Source organism: Terrapene carolina, unplaced genomic scaffold (assembly GCF_002925995.2).
Source record: "Terrapene carolina triunguis isolate 2854851 unplaced genomic scaffold, T_m_triunguis-2.0 Scaffold68, whole genome shotgun sequence".
Classification (NCBI taxonomy): Eukaryota; Metazoa; Chordata; order Testudines; family Emydidae; genus Terrapene; species Terrapene triunguis.
Window position 1 is genome coordinate 21,357,425 of NW_020664419.1, and position 22,198 is coordinate 21,379,622.

Genomic DNA, 22,198 nt, shown 5'->3' on the forward strand with positions numbered 1-22,198 from the left:
AGCTTATTCCAGACATGAGGAAGCGAGCAAGAAAAACAGCAGAGTCATGGAGCATTTAATCCCAGAAAAAACCATGTTTCCAGCATCATGATGGGAAGGCCCTTACTACGTAATACAAATCGCCAGTGCTGCAATTGATCTAGTACGAATAGAATCAGGACCTAAAAACAAGGATCGATGGCTACATGCTACTCAGTTAAAACTGTTCAGGGGTTCCCACTAAGAGAGCATCAGAACTTGTGTTTTGTTTTTCAGGCTGTTGATAGTGTACAGAGACGGGTGTGATTGTGCATGGAGAACGTGACTCAATAAAATGCAGAAACAACAATCCCAATCTGAGTATATATTGAAATGACAGTTGAAAGTCCAATTCAGTTATGGTGTGAAATAAACAATGCTACTGGATATCACATATAATTCTGCAAGTGACCTGAGGACAAGCAAAAACAGGGTGATTGTGTAAGAACTGACAATCACAGCATCAATCCCTATTTAGGGAATGGTACCTTGAACTTTCCATATGTGTATACTAGGTATAATACATGTTTTGTGTTTCCTGTAAAATTTAATCAAACAAGGGCTTATTGATATATACCCTTTTGAGAATCAGGGAAGGTAGAACTAAGGGTGGCACAAACACCATCCATTGAAAAGAAATAAACCCAGAATGCCCCAAGATGGAGGCAGGATGCAGTGATGAATTGATATTAAGGCTCCTTAAAGAAGTGCTGTACAATGATGTTCATTTTATACATATAACTGTGTCTAATTTGATTTCACTGCATTTGCCAAAAGGAATATGCCCGCAACAGTTTGGCCAATTTTATGGCAAAATGATGAAGGATTATGGGAAAGCTCTTATTAATAAAAATGCAGAGGTAAAGGCACCTGAATCAATTCAAAGATGAAGCCAGTGGGGCCTATCCGCCAGTGATGTACCAGGGTCATTTGAAGCCAGAGCATCAATCTGAAACCAGGCAGACCCAGAGACCTGGTGGGAACACGACTGAGCATTCCAGCACAAGCTGACTGCAGCTGTATTGAGCCCAATGAATGAGCAAAGCAAAGAACTCATGAATTAAGAACTTTTGAATGTATATGCTATGCATATATACGTAGTTAATTTGCTACGGAAGTACAGCATAAAGTAAAAGTTAACCAAACCACTGAATATCATCAAAGCAGCGCAATAGCCAGGGCCATAACATGTTCTGTGTATGGAGGGTATGAACTACACAAAATCAAGGCTCCTTCACAGATATAGAGAAAGGTAAATTTCCCACTTTTATCACCACAGGTATGACAGAGATCATACTGATTGGTGTAAAACAAAACATCACAAAGGTCCAATACTATCATGTTAATTGTTGAAAAGACACACAGGTCCTTATGCCACTTACGCTCTCCATCTCAGTAAACTGCAGAACACCAGGTCATTGAAACCATTGTTAAGAGTAATACCAGTAGGGGTACTGTTTCTCCTCCTCAAATACTGTTGCAAGATAATGACAGTATGGAAAGCTCCAGACTTGTCCTGTTGCTTGCACTTGCGGGACACCTAAAGCAATCTCCAAACAGCACAGTACAGATACTGGGGAACTGGTGAAGACAAAACTGCTTATGCTGGCAAAGATAAATGTTGTGGCTGGAAGTAACCACTTTTGATATGGACCCAAAAACTGTTATTTTCATTGGCCAAAATTCACTGCGGTGATAAATGGAAAGACCTTACTTCCCAAACCCATTGTTCATAATATAACTAGATTACAGGAGTATGCTTTAAAAGCAGTATCCAAGTCTTGGCATTGTATTCCTCCTTTGAGCCTGGATTTTAAAAGCTTAATAGCCAAGAACAGGGAATTCAGGAGTTAACTAACTTCTCCTGGTGGGAAGAAGCACACAAAGTGGGATTACACCTATGGTGAGGACTGTCATTCAAAGCTTTGTTAGTTCTCTATGTGATTGTGGTAATTGTAATTTTGATTTTGTATTTGATGTTGCAAAATCGTAGAAGAATGTTTGAAATGCTTAATGTAAAACCCATATAGTATGTAGGGTTTTAAGGTGGAGAATGTAGAGATGGCTATGAAATTGAAAGAATTAACGTTATTCTAAGCTTGGTTAAGAAAATAATGTCTGCTTTATGGTTTGCGGCTAGTAGAAAAAGGCCCCAATCAGCAAGTAAAAGAAGGCTGTGAGAATAATAAGCAGTATTACTATTACTTGCAGTGTGGGAAAGATGTATGGTTAGAGCTGCAGCAACACGACTAAGAAAATAATAAACGAGTAATGGCAATGGGGGATTCAATCATTAGAAGCTACACAGATAGCTGCATTTGTGATGACCAGGAGAACCACATGGTGACTTGCCTGCCAGGTGCTAAGACGCGGATCTCTCAAGACATCTACAAAGATTTCTGTGTAGTGCTGGGGAGGAGCCATTAGCCATGGTACATGTAGGTACAAATGACAAAGGGAAGATAGGAGAGAGGTCCTGGAGGCCAAATTTAGACTGCTAGGTAAGAGATTAAGTCCAGGACCTCCATGGTAGCATTCTCTGAAATGCTTCTAGTTCCACCTGCAGGGCCAGTTAGACAGGCAGAACTGCAGCGTCTCAATGCATGGATGAGACAATGGTGTACAGAGGAGGGGTTAAGATTTATTAGGAACTGAGGAACCTTTTGGGACAAGTGGAGCCTAAGCAGTTGGAGTGGGGCTGCGGCTTGGGGTGGAGTGGGGCTGCGGACAGGAGTAAGGGGGCTGATGGCTAGGGCCGCAGCTGGGGGCAGGAGCGGAGCTGGAGCCAGGCCGTGGTGGAGGCTGGCAGCCGGGCCGACGGCCAGGTGCAGCTCTGCTCCCGGCATTGCTCCCAGCTTCGGGAATGGAGCCAAGGCCACCAACTGAGGCTGGGGCCTGGCGCGAAACCATGCCGAGGCTGGGGACAGGGTCAGGCATGCGGCCAGAAGCCAGGAACATGGCTGAGAGTGGAGAGGACCTTGGGGATGCTCCCTCCCGGCCCCCATGGGGGCTGACCCAAGCACCGCTGCATCCCCCCTCTGGAGGTTCCTCCATGCCCTCCTAGGGGACACACAATACACTTTGGGGACCTCTGCTATACAGGAAGGATGGGCTCCACCTAAACCAAAATGGAACTGGATTGCGGGCAAGTAAAATTAAAAAGGTCATAGAGCAGTTTTTAAACTAAGGGCTGGGGGAAAGCCAATGGGTGCAGAGTAGCACGTGGTTCTGACAGAGACATCCCTTAGGGGAGTATCTATTAATGGACTTTCTCTATATCCTAGTGAGGAGGAGAGGATGGCAGATGATAAAATATGGGTAGGATCTGACAAGAAACAGTCAAATGAAAAAGAGACCCATTCAATTACATCACATAATGGCAGACAACTAAAAAGTGATTATTTTTTTAAGTGCTTATACACAAATGCTAGAAGTCTAAATACTAAGATGGGTAAACTTAAGTGCCTCAAATTAAATGAGGATATTGATATAATAGGCATCACAGAAACTTGGTGGAATGAGAATAATGAATGGGACACAATAATACCAGGGTACAAAATATATCAGAAGGCCAGAATAGGTCATACTGGTGGGGGAGTAGCAATATATGTGAAGGAAAGGGTAGAGTCAAATGAAGTAAAAATGTTAAATGAACCAAACTGTGCCACAGAATCTCTATGGACATAATGCTATGCTTGAATAATAAGAATAGAACAGTAGGATATACTACCGACCACCTGACCAGGATGGCAATAGTGACTGTGAAATGCTCTGGGAGATTAGACAGGCTATAAAAAAAGAAAAGAAAATCAAATAATAAAGAGGGATTTCAACTATCCCCATATTGACTGGGTACATGTCACCTCAGGACAAGATGCAAAGATAAACTTTCTTGACACCTTAAATCAGGGGTTCTCAAACTTAATTGCACCGCGACCCCCTTCTGACAACAAAAATTACTACACGACATCAGGAGGGGGGACAGAAGCCTGAGCCCGCCCGAGCTCCACTGCCCTGGGTGGCGGGGCCAAAGCCCGAGTCCTACTCCCCAGGGGAGGGGGAACAAAGCAGAAGCCCAAGGGCTTCAGCCCCAGACAGGGAGCCTGTAACCTGAGTCCCGTCATTCCAGGCTGAAGCCCTTGGGCTTCGGCACCAGGTGGTGGGTCTCAGGCTTTGGCCTCAGGCCCCAGCAAGTCTAAACCAGCCCTGGTGACCCCATTAAAATGGGGTCACGACCCATTTTGGGGTCCCAACCCACAGTCTGAGAACCGCTGTCTTAAATGACTGCTTCTTGGAGCAGCTAATCTTAGAACCCACAAGAGGAGAGGCAATTCTTGATTTAGTCCTAAGTGGAGCACAGGATCTGTTCCAAGAGGTGAATATAGCTGAACCCCTTCGTAATAGTGACCAATAATAAAATTTTACCTCCCTGTGGGGAGCAGAGGGAAACACCAAAGCAGCCCAACATGGTAGCATTTAATTTCAGAAAGGGGAACTACACAAAAATGAGGAAGTTAGTTAAATAGAAATTAAAAGGTACAGCACCAAAAGTAAAATCCCTGCAAGCTGCATGGAAATTTTTTAAAGACACCACAATAGAGGCTCAATTTAAATGTATTAAAAAAACATAGTAAGAGGACCAAAAAGTGCCACTTTAGCTAAACAAAGTAAAAGAAGCAGTTAGAGGCAAAAAGGCATCCTTTAAAACGTGGAAGTTAAATCCTAGTGAGGAAAATAGAAAGGAGCATAAACTCTGGCAAGTGAAGTGTAAAAATATAATTAGGAAGGCCAAAAAAGAATTTGAAGAACAACTAGCCAAAGACTCAAAAAGTAACAGCAATTTTTTTTTAAGTACATCAAAAGCAGGAAGCCTACTAAAAAACCAGTGGGGTCACTGGACGATTGAGATGTTAAAGGAGTACTCAAGGAAGATAAGGCCATTATGGAGAAACTAAATGAATTCTTTGCACCAGTCTTCATGGCTGAGAATGTGAGGGAGATTCCCAAACCTGAGTCATTCATGCTAGGGGACAAATGTGAGGAATTGTCCCAGATTGAGGTATCATTAGAGTAGGTTTTGGAACAAATTGATAAATTAAACAGTAATAAGTCACCAGGACCAGATGGTATTCACCCAAGAGTTCTGAAGGAACTCAAATTGTGAAATTGCAGAACTACTAACTGTGGTATGCAATATATCATTTAAATCAGCTTCTGTACCATGACTGAAGGATAGCTAATCTGACACCTATTTTTAAAAAAAGCTCCAGAGGTGATCCCGGCAATTACAGGCCAGTAAGCCTAACTTCAGTACCAGGCAAACTGGTTGAAACTACAGTAAAGAACAGAATTATCAGACACATAGATGAACATGATTTGTGCGGGAAGAATCAACATGTTTTTTGTAAAGGGAAATCATGCCTCACCAATCTACTAGAATTCTTTGAGGGGGTCAACAAGCATGTGGACAAGTGGGATCCAGTGGATATAGTGTCCTTAGATTTTCAGAAAGCCTTTGACAAGGTCCCTCACCAAAGGCTCTTAAGCCACATAAGCTGTCCTGGGATAAGAGGGAAGGTCCTCTCATAGATCAGTAACTGGTTAAAAGAGAGGAAACAAAGGGTAGGAATAAATGGTCAGTTTTCAGAATGGAGAGAAGTAAATGGTGTCCACCAGGGACCTGTACTGGGAGCAGTGCTGTTCAACATATTCATAAATTATCTGGAAAAAGGGGTAAACAGTGAGGTGGCAAAATTTGCAGATGATACAAAACTACTCAACACAGTTAAGTCCAAAGCAGACTGCAAAGAGTTACAAAGGGACCTTACAAAACTGGGTGACTGGGCAACAAAATGGCAGATGAAATTCAATGTTGATAAATGCAAAGTAATGCACATTGGAAAACATAATCCCAACTATACATATAAAATGATGGGGTCTAAATTAGCTGTTACCACTCAAGAAAGCGATTTTGGAGTCACTGTGGATAGTTATCTGAAAATATCCATTCAATGTACAGCGGCAGTCAAAAAAGCTAACAGAATGTTGGGAACCATTATGAAAGGGATAGATAAGAAGACAGAAAATATCATATTGCCTCTATATAAATCTATAGTGCGCCCACATCTTGAATACTGCGTGTAGATGTGGTCACCCCATCTCAAAAAAGATATATTGGAACTGGAAAAGGTACAGAAAAGAACAACAAAGATGATTGGGGTATGGAACAGCTTCCATATGACGAGAGATTAATAAGACTAGGACTTTGCAGCTAGGAAAGAGAAGACTAAGGGGGGATAAGATAGAGGTCTATAAAATCATGACTGGTGTGGAGAAAGTAAATAAGGAAGTGTTATTTACTCCTTCTCATAGCACAATAACTAGGGGTACCAAATGAAATTAATAGGCAGCAGGTTTAAAACAAACAAAAGGAAGTATTTCTTCACACAACGTACAGTCAACCTGTGGAACTCTTTACCAGAGGATGTTGTGAAGGCCAAGACTGTAACAGGGTTCAAAAAAGAACTAGATAAGTTCATGGAGGATAGGTCCATCAAATGGCTATTTGCCAGGATGGGCAGGGATGCAAAACTATGCTCTGAAGTATCCCTAGCCTCTGTTTGCCAGAAGCTGGGAATGGGCAACAGGGGATGGATCTCTTGATGAATCCTGTTCTGTTCATTCCCTCTGAAGCACCTGGTATTGGCCATTGTTGAAAGACAAGATATTGGGATAGATGGACCATTGGTCTGTCCTAGTATGGCTGTTCTTATGTTCTAAAAACTGACTTTAAAGAAACAAGCTCAAACCTTCCCACTGTACTGTTGGTCAGCAGAGAGAAAAGGCCTTGGGAAGAAAGGAGGCTGTAAATCTTATCTGGATTAAGACTGAAAATAGGGGTGAATTTTCTCAAACTAGATTTTAGCTGAAGTCAGTAATTGGCAAAGACATTATTTGTTTTTTAAAGGGTTCATTGCTAATACCTACCTGACCAGACTGGTGCCAACCAATATGGGTCTAAGCACCCCTGGTTTAGCCCGGTTTGTAAGTATCTTGATCAAATGCTTTAAAATGTTTTGTTGCTGTTTGGATGTAGTAAATTACTTATTATGTAGGCTTTTTAAGCATGTTTATGGCAATTATATAAGTACCATTTGGCCTCTGGCTTTAATAACATAATTTATGGTTAATTAATGTTTGGTGGTTTCCCATATGAATAATTTCAAATATTATTAAAAATTCCAACCCTCTAGCTCCTCTGATGCTTTCTGGCCAGTGTCAGACAGTTTGTAAGCATGTTTTCTCTTCTTCAGTCTAGCGGACAGTTGAAACAAAAGACCCCTTTAAACTCAATCCTTAAATGCAGCTCTTCTCCCCCAACCTTCTTCATAGCCTTCTGCTGTGAATGACTTTCCAACCAGTGTGTGCTTCATCAGTGCCCTCTGATCTAATTGACTAGCTAGACTTATTCACAGCATTTAGATGTGAAGCAGTCCCAGTCTACCACAGTATTTGACATGGAGAAGGCAACAGACATTCTGGGCTTTCAATGCCTCTTCCATAACAAGCAGCTTGGGCCTTCCTTGAGTGGTAAAGAACACAAATGGCACTCGAGGGAGTCAGTTTACAGATTGGGGCCACAGCTGCAGGGGAGAGTGATTTAAATCATTGCTTTACATCACTTGATTTTTGTTAATCGATTTAAATCCGGTTGAGGCTTTGTAAACCTAAATTTGATCTGGGCTATTGGGACTTCAACTGACAATGAACCAAATTATAAATGCTGGGTTTTTAGGTTTTTTTTTTTTTTTTTTAATTCTACTAATGCAAAGGTCTCGTCTGAATTTTACAAAACCATAAAAAAATCGAAATATTGAAAATTAAGGCCTTGAGCCTGAAAACACAAAGTAATAAACTTTACTCATATGAACAGTGCCATTGACTTCAATGAGACTACTCCAGTGCTTAAAGTTAAATATGTGCATAATTATTTGTAGCAACAGAGGCTACAGTTGAATTTTTTGGTACACAGAGGATATTTTTAAAAACAGGAGGCTAAAACTGGACTTCTAAGCCCACATTTAGATAAGTGTGAAATTTTTACAAGCATCTAAGTGACTCAGGTGCACAAGCCCCACTGACTGCTCATCCATCATAATTTGCCGTTTCTATGGTCTGGCTATTTATCAGTCTTGTATATGGGTTCATGTTATTTTCACAGTAAGGATGTTCATGAAGCCTGGGACTTGTATTTTTCAGCCTGAGCATTTTAAGCGTGAAAACTTCTTAGTGGAAAAAAAATCTATATAAAATCCAAAATTCTTATTTGAAAACTAATTCAAGTAACAAGTGCATACATCCAATCTAGCACTGGGAAGAATGTAAAGACTTAACATGTAAATAAAAATTCTGATTTAAACTTAAATGGATTTAAATTAAAAAAAATAAAAGTAAATCATTACTTTTATCTACCTTACACAGCTGGAGCAGTGTTTGAAGGCCAGTTTCCTGCCAAGATCAGCCCTGACCATGAACAATACTAATTGATATAATCAGAATAATCAATTGGTAATGAGCAGCTTATTTAATAGAGTAGAACAAATCACAATTAAATGGTTCCTACAAAATGGCCACCAGAACACTCCTCTATAGGACTAAGGGTTCTTTTTAGTTTTAACATCAATTAAAAAAAAAAGTAACAAGCCAATTAACTATTAGAAAGAGAATGAGTTAGAAAGAATTTTAACACAGCTGACTGTGCTGGGAAAGGAAGTGATGGCTGATTCCTTATCTACTCCTGCACTAAAAGTTCAGATCCACCGGGTATTGTGCATGGCCCCACTGAGGACAGCCCTGCCAGAAGTGGAAATCTTCAGAGGGGACTATCAAAGGAGAATGAGACAATCATTAGAAGTAAATGAATTCCTTTTTCCACTTTATATTACTTTTACAAACTGCCCAAAAGGATTAAAATGTCCTCAATAGTAAAGTTTCCTCTTCTGTACAGCACAGACAACTGCAATTAATTACTTAATTTCTAGGTAGTTTTAAGGTTTTAATTCCTTCAAACAAAAAGCTGGTCAATCTGTGCTAAACTGGTATTTCAGCCAACTTCATCACAATCCTTATGAAGAGAGCAATAACTGAAATGGCAGTTTATGTGTGCATTAAACTCACCACCACAATGAATTAGTGCTGGATTTGGGAATAGAACCCAGCAGTCCCTATTGCTGCTTAACCACCAAACATCACCACTTTCCCCCATGAATTTAATTATGAGGTCTTTTTTTAAATTTTTAATTAAATTTTTTTAAGCTCTGCCATTATAAGTGCTATTCTAAGCCGTTGTTTTCCATGGCCTGCTGAAGAGAGCTTCTGAAAATATCTATTAGTATTAACTTAATTTTAGACAACTAGAAGATTATCCATTATTTTTTTCATAAATAATTAAAAGAATATGGTCAACTGAATGAGAAGAGAAACTAGCAAGGGACACAGCAGATACTGCAACTTGACAACAGAATGATTCACCCACATTACCACAAATTTTAAAAAAGTAACTTACATTAGTTTAATTCTACTAACCTAATCAAAGACGAAAAGGCAATGGAATCAAGAGAATGACACATTACATTAAAAACATTTTTTGCCCTGTGCCACACCACACACAGGGCAAAAATTTGTTTTAAATGTACTGTGATACTTAACATGAAACAGCGCTATCCAGACAGAGGAAGGAAGCTGTACCCATCCTTGTGTCACACAACTCTCTTTTCTGCACTCAGTCTAAACACAAATGGTAAGATAATTGCAGGATACATGATCTCTGTGTTGAGTGCTCACTTATCCCATCCCTCAGTTTGACCCACATAAAGAGGGTTTGCTTGAACACTAAATAAGATGAAAACCAGATACCTGATATTTTCCAGAAAGTATTTTAACTCCTTTCAATGGTACCAGAAAGTGCATATTCCCTGACAGTTATTTCATATAAAACATCAACTGAAATGGACTAAACATTAGGATGTATTTGATACACTGCACATATTTAAGCAGTTCACTAGGGTTTCATAGATATTTTACTTAATATCCATAACTTTGTTGAGTACACCATTTAATAGAAATGATACAGGGAAACGGTTTTTATTCTGCAACTTCCTGCTCTTCAAAGAATGGTGATTTCACATTTACCAGGACTCTTCTTTAACAAGGTGTCCTCACTTAAATTGATATATTTCTTCAGTAATCATAAATGAACGCACAATTTCTCCTTTTGGATAGTACTATGCTTTAAATTAGTGTTGCATAAATACCGTTACCTTTTTTGGTGAAAAACTCCTTGGAATATTTCCCCAACATAGCGTATTTTCGAGGGATTTTTCCCAGCAGTTCAATGATCAATGCTATGTGATCTGCATTGGAGAACATTGCCAGCAAAACAGAAACATACAACAGTTTAATCAGTACATTGCATGCACACACTAACACTGGCCCGGTACAGACAGAAATAGATTGATCCTGGTCAAAAAATGTAAGAAAACTAATGTGTGTGTGGACAAGTCACTTTTAATGGCTAATTTGGAAAGGCACTTCCAGCAAAACTTCTTCATCCAAAATCACTGAAGCGCAGCCTTTAAAGATACGATTTTACCAATAAAGTGATTTAAAAGATGTCAGCAATTGTTCCCTTTAAATTAGTGCAACTAAAAAAAAGGAGGTCTTCAGAGCTTTTTGTTTTTAATTTGTTAATGTTTATATAGCAGGGATAGATTTTTGTTATATGACTTGCGAAAATGTTCCTTATTGGTATGCGTTACAACCAGCAACTGCTATTCCACTTCTGTCTGCATCACGGCGCCTTTCAAAAAGAAGAGGTACTACCTCTGCGATTGAAGAATTCCCGAGAATATTTTCCAGATAGAGCAAAGTGCCTTGGGATATTGCCTAGCAGCTCTATGATGTGTGCTATGTGGTCTATGAAGGAGAGAAAAAAAGGGCACAGGAGTGGGAAGGGCAGGGAAAGGATGGGATAAAAAGAAGAGGAAAGAAACTGGAATTAGTAAAAAATCAGAAATAGTTTCAAATCAACAATGTTTGCAGCAAACCCATGCACAGGTTTCCAGGACCAGCAGAACTCTGGCATCATTAGTAGCATTTAGGAACAATGAACGATGCCCATGTTACTGCTGCAAGGGGCATTACAAGCACACAAGCATGGAAATGGACAGGTATATAGATGGAAGCAGGAGTTAATTCTGTTTTTTTTTTTTAAATTAGTAACCAGCTACTTCAAACAATATATACACAAATGTAAACATCTATTCTAATAAACAGAAGATACATTAAAACTCAATTGTGTTGCTTTTTGTAACTAAAATGCTCTGTTATTTCTCAATCAGGTTTTCACACATATGCAAATCTTACAAGAAAGTAGTCTAATTCCTTCAGGCTGCTGTTAAGCAAGATGAATGTGTCTGCTGAAGGGCGTTTGCCCACCTAATGCTACCGACGGGATTTAAAATTAAAAAGAAAAAATCTGAATTTACAATCTGATACCAAAACACAATGTTTATCAACAGTTTACTCAAGTACACAGATAAACACTACTCTAAGCTGTTCAAACATCTCAGAAGATACATACCCTCATCCCTGGAATAGTCTTCACCAGAATGTGGTTCAAACAAATAATCTCCAGTTGCAAGCTCAAATGCCTAGGAAATAACAGACACATTTATAGGTATTTCAGAAATAATTATTTTAATCTTAGAATTTTGACAATGAAATGTCAAATGTTAAAACAGAGAGAATTACTTTCAAAGCAAGTGTTTCCAAAGGTCGTATAACTAAAAACTTAAATCTCATAAAGGTTACTTACCTAGTAACAGCAGTTCCTTGAGTACAGTCTTGGGAGAAAGTGCATGTGCTCTTGGCAGGGCCAGCTCCAGGCACCAGCGCAGGAAGCAGGTGCTTGGGGCGGCCAATGGGGCGGCACGTCCAGCTCTTCGGCGCCAATTCGGCGGCGGGTCCCTCAGTCCCTCTCGGAGGGAAGGACCTGCCGCCAAATTGCCGCCGAATAATGAAGTGGCACGGTAGAGCTGCTGCCGATGTGCCGCCGATCCTTGGGGCAGCAAAAACTCTGGAGCCGGCCCTGGCTCTTGGTGTCATGGTCAGAACTCTCTAGAGCAGGGGTTCTCAATCTTTTTCTTTCTGAGGCCCCCTATAAAAATTCCACAGCCCACCTCTGCCACAACAACAGTTTTTCTGTATATCCAGTAGATTAAAAGCCAAGGCCAGCGTTACAGGGTAGCAAGCAGGGCAATTGCCCAGGGCCCCAAACCACAGGGGGCTCTGCGAAGCTAAATTGCTTGGCCTTCAGCTTTCAGCCCTCGGCCCCAGTGAGTCTAACGCCAGCCCTGCTTTCTGATTTATTTTGGCGGACCCCCTGAAATCTGTCCGTGGCCCCCAGGGGGCCCCAGACCTCAGTTCCCTCTAAGCTGCGCGGCTGCGCTGCCGCCTAGTAAGCCCCGCGCAGGGGCTCAGGGCTGCAGCGGAGAGAGGCGCTCTTCCCCGCCGGCTCCAGCGTGGACCTGCCTCAACCAGGGGAGGAGCCTCTCCCTCATCCCGGCCCAGCCCTGCTGGAGCTGCTGCGGCTGGGGAGAGGTACCTCTGCCCCAGCCCTGAGCTGCTGCGGCAAGAGAGGGCTGGGGGGAGCCAACTCTCGCCACCTCAGTCCTGGGGCAGCCTGCATCCCAAACCCCTTATCCCAGGCCCCACCCCAAAGCCCGCACCCCCAGCCAGAGCCCTCATCCCCCCACACCCCAACCCTCTGCCCCAGCCCTGAGCCCCCTCCCACACGCCGAACCCCTTGGCCCCACCCCCACCACATGAATTTTCATTATGTGCACCAATATGAAGGTGATGTGTCACACATCACCTCCATATTGGTGCATATAACAAAATTAATTCCGCTCATGGACACAAAAAATTAGCGGGAACACTGCCCCAGACCCCTGGTTGAGAACTGCTGCTCTAGAGAGAATGCTCCCTTGCAACACTGACGATTCATATCCAAGGCTTCAAAAGGAGCAGCAAGCCTTAACCCCAGTCCATTTTTTTGTACTTAATCAGAATCTATGCCTTAGATTGAAGAACTGGAGAAAACAGATAGGGAGTGTGGATCTATGCTATCAATCTATCTGGTAATTCCTGGAGTTTGAATTTACTAGGTAAGAAATCTGTCATCTTTGAGTATCATCAACACAGATCCCTTCTGTTGGGAAGTTAATTAACGGCATCAACCCTTAAGGGGGGGTTAATTCTGAAGAAACCCAGTTAAATAAAGATTGCTGAGTGCTCGCCTTAATTGGACACAATATTCTGAAGCCAAACCAAGACAGTAATGCTGTCAAAGTGTGTATCAAACTGCAATTAGCAGATTTATGCTTCTCAGACACAATCACTTCTGAGACACGCAGTTTCATCTGGAGGACTGTAGCTTTCCAAGATCCAGTGGCTGAAAGCTGAACACAGTAAAGTTCAAACCGGAAATAAGATGCACATTTTGAACAATGATAGTAATTCACCACTTGAACAAATTATCCAGGGATGTGATAAATTCTTCATCACTTGGGATCTCTAAATCCAGTTGCATGTGTTTCTACAAATATGCTCTAGTTCAATTACAAGTTATTCATCTAGATACAGGAATCACTGAGTGAAGTTCTATGTCTTATGATACAAATGAAGGTCAGACTAGAATCAGGGGTTCTCAAACTGGGGATCGTGACCTCTCAGAGGGTCGCGAGGTTATTCCGTGGGCGTTGTGAGCTGTCAGCCTCCACCCCAAATCCCACTTTGCCTCCAGCATTCATCATAGTGTTAAATATAAAAAATGTGTTTTTAATTTATGGGGGGGGGGTCGCACTCAGACGCTTGCTGTGTGAGAGGAGTCACCAGAACAAAAGTTTGAGAACTACTGGACTAGATGATCATAATAGTCCCTCAAGGCCTTAAAATCTCAGGATAAAGGACCCCCTCTTGAAGTCAGTGACAAAATTCCTCATAATATCTACAAGGCCAAGATTTCATGCCATGAATCTATAATATAATGTATCCTAAAACTTTCAAGGCACAGAAACACCTGCACGGGCATACATGTTTGTATACAAAGTTGGATCCATTTAGACAATCCCTGGGCAAAAACTGTGTCTCCCCCCTGAATTTATTCTGACAGTCTACAAGTAACCTATGCGATTTACAGAACAACTTAATTCTTTCTAAGTAGGGAAACACTGTCAGCCACATTTTACTGATGGGAAAATGGAGGCAATAAAAAAATTAAACTGAATTGCACAAGATCAGTAAACTGAATTGCACAGTAGGTCAGTGATTCACACATGTCCAGCAACATGCTGTATTCCAAGCCACAACATTCAGAGGTTTCAGATCTGGATAAATAATCTGGCTCTGAGTTTGTGAAGGGAGATCCAGAAGAGCTGTAAAATGAACTGGAAGTTCCAAAGTCAAGGTAGGAACTCTGAGAACCAGAAATGGCAAGCTCACGTTGGAGCTATATCACCTCAACTCTGCCATGCCTGATTGTCCTGAAGACTCTTGGTAACAGATATAAAGAGGCATACACGAATTCTTGACTCCAGCCTAAGAAGTCAACTGCTTGAATTCTCATCCTCAGGGAGGGAAACCGTGGGTATGTCATATTTTCCCTTATTGAAAGCAGGTCTATTTAAAGAGAACCCAAACTTCTGAATACTAAAATTACTTGAATGATCACTTGTGCTGAGCATTGTATCTGCAATTTAAGTTATCTTCCAAGATGTTGCTTTTTCTGGGTAGATGAAGGGCAAGAGGAGGGATACAGCAAGAGCCTGACAACTTTTTGATATAGTTCTGAGAGCGAGATCCACTCTGTCAGTTCACTTTACTCCATGGTCGCGATGGTGTCTGCAAAATACTGTTCTGCCTCTAATTCACAGATTCAAAGGTCGGAATGTGACCATTGAGTCTCACCTCCTGTATAATACACGCCATACATTCAGAACTTCCCCAAAATAATTCATGGAATGTAAGATTTGAATATAGATGAATTACCTGTAACTCTAACCTATTTATAGGTCCTTGACTTCCACAGGCCTTGAATTGCATGGTGATCCATAGAGCCCTTCAAATCCGCGGACCATTTTTGCAGATCGTGGATCGGATGCGGATACAAATTCTGTATCTGTACAGGACTCTAGTGATCCAAATGAGCCCATACCAGAATAATTTGTCCCTTCCAGACATTTTTGTTCATCATGCCAGGGAGATAGTGATTTTCAAAGGCATAGTCCCTAATGGCTGAAAATGGTCTCAAATGGTTCCAATATCTATTAAACTGGACTGCTACCCAGCCCTGCTGAAGGAACTCTAAAAGTGAAACCACTGTGATTCACAGATTTGTGGATTTATACACAGACCCTGGAAAGTTCAAGATATAGAGCTCCCATCATATATGCAAATAAATGTCAGCAGCTACAGAAGTTATGTGGTGGTGAAATCAAAGAGAATACCACACTGGCATCATAGGGAAAATATAATGGGTTGAGACTCCTCCTTACTAGGATCCTTCAGAAAATCATTATCCAAATCAGATGAGAGTGAGAAGTCATCAATGGCCCCCGGACCCGGGGAGATGTCTTCACTGATGCAATAGCTGGGGCCAGATTTCTTAAGAGAATGTGTGTGAAAGGTAGCTGGTCTTAGTGGATTTCAAAAGATTAATATCTTTTAAAAACTGATTCTCAGATAGAGTCCATATAGGAAGGGATTATGTGGTTTGCTAAAATTAATCTCTTGGAACAGAATAAACCTGGGTGGGATTAAAAAACTGACTTGCAGAAACTCTATTATCAGAAGTGTGGGGACAGAGACCTAAGATATTGAAGCGTCAGGCAGAGGGGTTTTGGACCTGGGAATACTCAGTATGAGCCTCAAGTCTCATCAGATCCATGGTACCTGTTCTACTTTAGTGTTGAGCAGAAACTTGATGACACCTCAGAACTGATTCAGCTTCTCCCTTTGTCTTCTTGTGTAGCTTTGACTCCATGCTTTGAACCGTGCAGGTTTCTATTTGTTTGTAGAGTATACTGACTGGATAACACAAAGTGAATGGCATTGACCAGGCCACACTGTGGTGCTGAGCCTAACACTAAAATACATTGTTAAACATCCAACAAGAAACAACCAGAATAACAATTAAAAACAAGCTAACTATATTAGCAAGGAAAAAAGTGGCCACAAAAAGAAGGAGGGTTCAAAGTTTTTGGTCTGTAGCAGTCAAAAGGCTATGGAGTTGGGTCACACTTACTTCTCCTTATATAACTTCACATCCAAATGGTTGGTGTCCCAGAAACCATGTGCAGAGCCACAATAGCTCAGTGCCAAGACAGCATGCGCTCCCAAGTGTGGGGAACTGTGCTATCAATACTTAAAATAAGGCAATGTCTACTCTACAAGCTAGGGAGTAATTCCCCTACTTGCATGCACATACTCACATTAACCTGAAACTGGTGGATCCATAGGGCTTGGCTACACTTGCGAGTTACAGCGCATTAAAGGAGCCCCAGGCGCACTACCTCACTACCAGTCCACATTGGCAAGGCACATAGAGCGCTCCGATTCCACCTCGGCAAGTAGAATAATGTTTGATGCGCCCCCGCTGAAGCACCCCAGAGTCAGTGTGAACGAGGTGTTGCATTACTGCGCTCTGATCAGCATCTGGAAACATCCCATAATCCCCTTAAGTCAAGTGGCCACTCTTGTCATTGTTTTGGATATGCCCTTTGAAAGCTCCGTTTGACAGCCGGCATGCTTATCTGCTCCGAGACAAAGCAACCATTACTGTGGAATGTTGGGGGGGGGGAGGAGAGGGAGGTCTGCTGCTGTCTGAACTTACAAGACAGCATGCTGACACGCTCTCTCCCCCCACATACACACAACACACTCCCTGTCACACTCCACCCCACCCCACCCATTTGAAAAGCACGTTGCAGCCACTTGCATGCTGAGATACGTACCACAATGCACTGCTCTCTGTGGCCATTGCAAGAGCTGCTAAAGTGACCATGCCAATGCGCTGTCAGTGTGGACAGACTGCAGCGCTTTCCCTACTGCACTCTACGAAGGCTGGTTTAACTCAAAGCGCTCTACATCTGCAAGTGTAGCCATGCCCATAGTCAGCACAGCCAAGTTGTGCCTCCACTGCTTGTACCCATGCTACTGTGGCTGCACAGCTATTTACACCTGTGCTAGCTTGAGGAGAGTTAGCACAAGTATGTGTATACAAGCAGGGGAATCACACCCTTAGTTCATAGCGTAGACAGAGTCTGTGATAGGGCGTCTGCTCCACACTGGCCCATAAGGGGTTAATAGAGCCCAAGGAGGCTGTGCAGGAGACAGCCAATTAAGAGAGGGGTTGCAAGGAGCAGCCAATCAGGGTCAGGCTGGCCCATATAAGAAGGGCTGCAGAGCAGAGCAGCTTGGTTACTCCCTGGAGTTTGAGGAGGGAGGAAGGCTGGTTGCCTTGCAGGCTGAAGGCAGCAAGCACCCTGGACAGAGCAGTGCTGCAGGCAGAGACCCGGGGAGCTAAAGGCAGCTCCTGGCAGGCTGCAGGGATCTGCAGGCTGAGGCCCTGAGGCAAGGGCAAAGAGAGTGCTGAAGCCATGGGGAAGTGGCCCAGGGAAATCTACTGAAGAGTCAGAGGGGACGCAGCAAGTGGCGGCCATCTACAGGGTCCCTGGGCCAGGACCCAGAGTAGTGGGCGGGCCTAGATTTCACACATTCCCACTCGCCAGTGAGGAAATAGCCAGACATCGGGCTGCATTTGCTACTGAGGGAAGTGGCTGGACAGTGGACTGCAATTCCCCTGAAAGGGGGGAGGACCGAGTGTGGCACAACTGAGTGCTGGGTCCTGAAGAGGACACCACGGTCCTTGCAGCAGATGTGACGACAGGTGAGACACCACCGGGAGTCAGCGTACTGACCTGTGGAGCCGATCTGCAAGAGGATCAGCAGGGGGTGCTAGCGTGGTGAGTCCCACCCCATCACAGAGCCTAAGATTACACTGTTCCTTTAAAAAAGCGACAAATAGTCCTGTGGCACCTTATAGACTAACAGACATATTGGAGCATAAGCTTTCGTGGGTGAATACCTACTTCGTCAGATGCATGAATAATGTTTGAATCATGTTGTTCCTTGAAGTAAATATTGACCTCGAATTTACCTTGATCGATGTTTATCTCTTGGATCAATACATCTTGATGTTCACTTTAGTAGAAATTAATGTCTATTTATGTCTAGTTAATGTCATTTTACACAAGTGAGCTGAGACACAGGAAAGTTCAGTGAGTTCCCAAAGGCTAGTTATCTTCACTGACTTTCTAGATGGAATTATCTGTTGGCAATTTCCCAAAGGTATCACAAGAGAAGTCGGTCTAGTTGTAAGGGTTTGAAGGAGCTAGCGGTTTTAGTAGCAGGACTTGCTCAGAGAAGGCATTCCATGTGTGAGGGGAGGCATGGAAGAAAGGGCAAAATGGCTTATGACAGAAGTGCACTATGACAGTTTGTTCCCTGTAAAACTCTCTCTACAAAGTCAGGCAATAAAAAGGACAAACACACAAAAGGTATTTTGCCTTATCTCAGCTTGATAAGTAAGGCCTGATACACAAAACACAGGCAATCAGAGAGGAAACTAGGGTTCTATTATTCCCTACAGCCTACTCTCAAACCCACGCTAATGCCACGAGTGGTTGTTCATTAGGCATCTTTTTCTGTTCTGCTCTATTTTGGTTTTTATACTGTGTCTACCATTATGATACCTTTGGAAGGTAATTTTCTTTAGTATATTTCAGCATGTGTACTGCATACTTCAAAGCAAAGCAGCAGTTAGTAGTTAATAAAAGCAATGAATACTGTCCACCCCTGCTGATGGAAAAATGTGCACATGGGTATTTTAATTTGTGAAAAGCATCTCTTACTGGAATCTAAACAGTGTCTTCACTTAATTGCTTTCTAAACTGTTTACCAAAATGTGCCTTGGTTCCGTGATATTAAGCTTGCAGCTTCATTCCTCCATTTCAAAATGCAAGGCAAGCTGCTTTCTCTGATCCTAGTATCCTTCTATATCTGCCTTCTTCCTACAGAACAATATTAACTCTGCCATTTTTATATTTGTTAAATATTTTTTCCCCCTTAGTGATGTTACTACCACTACCTGGAAACCATGAGGGTCACACATTTATTTTCCAACCAGACTTGTAATTCTCCAGAGTTTTTAAGATGCTAATTCCTGTGCAGAGTAAGATGATTTGTTACACATCCTGGTATGTGCCTCTTACATGCACCAGCACGATGGTATCGTGTTCATACAGTGCCTTCGGAGACACATTCACTCTCTCTAAAACACTGGATAGGAAGAATATGAAAGGAGAACTACTACTGCAATCTGTTAGAGGAGAGAATGTGAGTAAATATATTCGGTCCCGAACCTTCATACACTTACACATGTTTAACTTTAGTAATGTGAGTAATCCCATTAATTTCAATGGGACTGCTTGCAGTAGAAAGTTAATCACGTGTATAAGTGTTTGCAGAATTGGTACCTTAGATTGTAATACCACTATTTATGTAATAGAATTCTCTCCTCATTTTAGAAGGGTGTCCACTCCACAAAAACACTCCCACTCCCCACCCAGGTTCTCTCTGGAGAAGCAAAAATCCAAGTACAAGTTTCCTCCTCTCTAATTCCTCCTGCCGTTCTATAGTTATGTTTTGCTTTCTATGCTTACTTTTAAAAGTTGTCATTTATAAATGCAATGGTGCTGTTTTTCTTGAGTGATCCAAATCTCCCTGAAAGTCATTTTACTGAGTGCCAAAATAGATCCACACAAACATAACAGAAAAAGATCCTCCTATGACCGGGCTCCCCTGGCACTTTAACCACCTGGATTCAAAGTGCAACAACACAAGTTAGACAGTAAGGGTGTTATCATTTCAGACACTTGCCCTTGCTCCAATCCAAGGAGCATAAACAAAGACAAGGAGAAAGAAGTTGCCAGAGGCTCGAATGGAGGTCCCATACGAGCCACCAAAACAGTATTAAAAACCCACAAAGGAACCGGCTCTTTAACCAGTGGGTGGAGTTGAGTGACTCCTTTCAAGAACCTCGCTTCCACTGAGTTTGAAAACACTGACTTCCCACAGATAGGTGGATGAAATGCCAAAATCGCTGCCAGGTGGACTTGCAATGAACTAAGTGCAAGGTGTAACAGGTACTCCAAGATGTCCTGATACAAGCCAGTGTTGGCTGAACTCCCCGGGCTAATGACCATACTGAGAGCAGCTTCTAGTTGGCCGAGTAGGGCACCCTGGTTGAGGGCTTCCAACTATTAAGCAAGAGCTGCCGGATCGCCACCGAACATCGTTCCTTTTCCTCATCTAATCACCCACAAAGAGATGCAGAGAGATGAGTGTTGGATGCAAAACTTGACTGTAATGCTGAGTCAGGGGGTCAGGATGAAGAGGCAGGAATATCGGAGGCTGAAACGATAATATGAGGAGGTTGGAGAATCAGCATTGTTTTGGCCACGCTGGAGCAATAAGAATGAGCTTGGCAGGTCCAATTTCAGCTTGAAAATGACCTGTGGGATGTCCGGAATTAGAGGAAAGGCACATAGGAGTGCCGATTCCCAGCTCAGGTGAAAAGCATTGGTCAAGGAGTCCAGACTGAGGTGACTTCAGGAACAGAACAGATGTCATTTCTTGTTTTCTCTTGTGCCAAACAAGTTGATCGTCAGGATACCCCAAAGACAGACTGCAGGATGCTGGGCTTCAGAGACAGCTTGTGAATCAACGAGAAATTCCTGCTGAGGTTATTCACCAATTGATTCTGGAACCCAGGTAAGTGATCAGCCATGGGGGATGTTTTGCCAGATGAAAAATGCCAGAGACTGATTGCCTCCTGACAAAGCATTTTGGAATGTGCTCCCCTCACCTGTTCACATAATACATCATGGTGGTATTGCCAGAGAGTATGAGAAATGCTGCACCCTTGATATGAATCTGACAGGCATTGTAGATGGGATGAAGCTGCAGAACATTAATACACAGAGAAGCTTCTCACTCTGACCACAGATCTTGAACTTTCAATGAATCCAAATGTGCTCCCCAAACTATTAAGGAGGCATCGGGTGATTACAGTCCTGGTCAATGGTGGCCAAGTGAGAGGAACACCCTGGCACACCGTCTCAAGAATTGTCCACCACTATAGAAACCCAGGATTGGTGGGAGGAGTCGGATCAGAGTGCCCAAGGGATAGCGATTTGGACGATAGATCAACTTCAGCGACATCTGAAGAGGACACAGGTGCAGCCTGGCATATTGGACTACCTGGGTAAATGTGGCCATATGGCCTAGCAACCTCAGGCATACTCGGGCTGTGGTTGAGGGTTGAGACTGCAGCTTAAGACATAGGTGGTAGATCACCTGGAACTGCTCAGTCGGTAGAAATGTTCCTGACCTTGTCGAGTCTATCTGGGTCCCAATGAACTTGATTCTTTGAGTTGGAAGCAATACTGCCTTCCCGCTGTTTAGGATCAGACCTAGATGATTGAGTAGGCATAGCGTGAAGTGAACATAAGAGAGGACTTCTTTGCTGGACTTGCCCCACAGTAACCAATCATTCAGATACAGGAAGGTATGAATTCCCTTCTTCCTGAGATATGCTGTTACCACAATCACACACTTGATGAAAAGCAGGAAAACGAAAGGCAGCATGATGTACTGGTAGGGCAGCCTGCCACGATGAATCTGAGAAACTTCCTGTGGCTCAGTGGAAATGAGTGTCCTGCAGGTCCAGGGCTGAAAACCAGTCATTGTGATTCAAGGCCAGGAGGCTAGTTATTAGAGTGACCATACGGAATCTCACATATCTGATGTATTTGTTGAGATCACGGAGGTTGACGATAGGTTTCATCCCTCCCGTGGACTTGGGGACCAGGAAATACTGGGAGTAGAACCCCTGCCCTCAATGTTGCAGGGGGACCACTTCTGTGCCCCCTAAAACCAGTAAATAATGAACCTGCTCAAGGAGCAGTATCTCATGAGAGGGGGTCCCTGAAAAGGGACT

At 42.6% G+C, this 22,198-nt stretch overlaps 1 protein-coding gene across 5 annotated transcripts in view; it reads right to left on the minus strand.

Annotated features, from left to right (window-relative positions):
- SRPK2 (SRSF protein kinase 2) overlaps positions 1 to 22,198 on the minus strand; it is a 259,374-nt gene that overhangs the window by 10,866 nt on the left and 226,310 nt on the right. For all 5 annotated transcript variants that reach the window (XM_026648679.2, XM_029910845.1, XM_026648680.2 and 2 more), the window contains 3 exons: positions 11,660 to 11,729; positions 10,900 to 10,992; positions 10,338 to 10,430 (listed from right to left, as the gene is read on the minus strand). In XM_026648679.2, the coding sequence (XP_026504464.1) occupies positions 10,338 to 10,430; positions 10,900 to 10,992; positions 11,660 to 11,729 (256 nt within the window). The remainder of the gene's footprint in view (positions 1 to 10,337; positions 10,431 to 10,899; positions 10,993 to 11,659; positions 11,730 to 22,198) is intronic.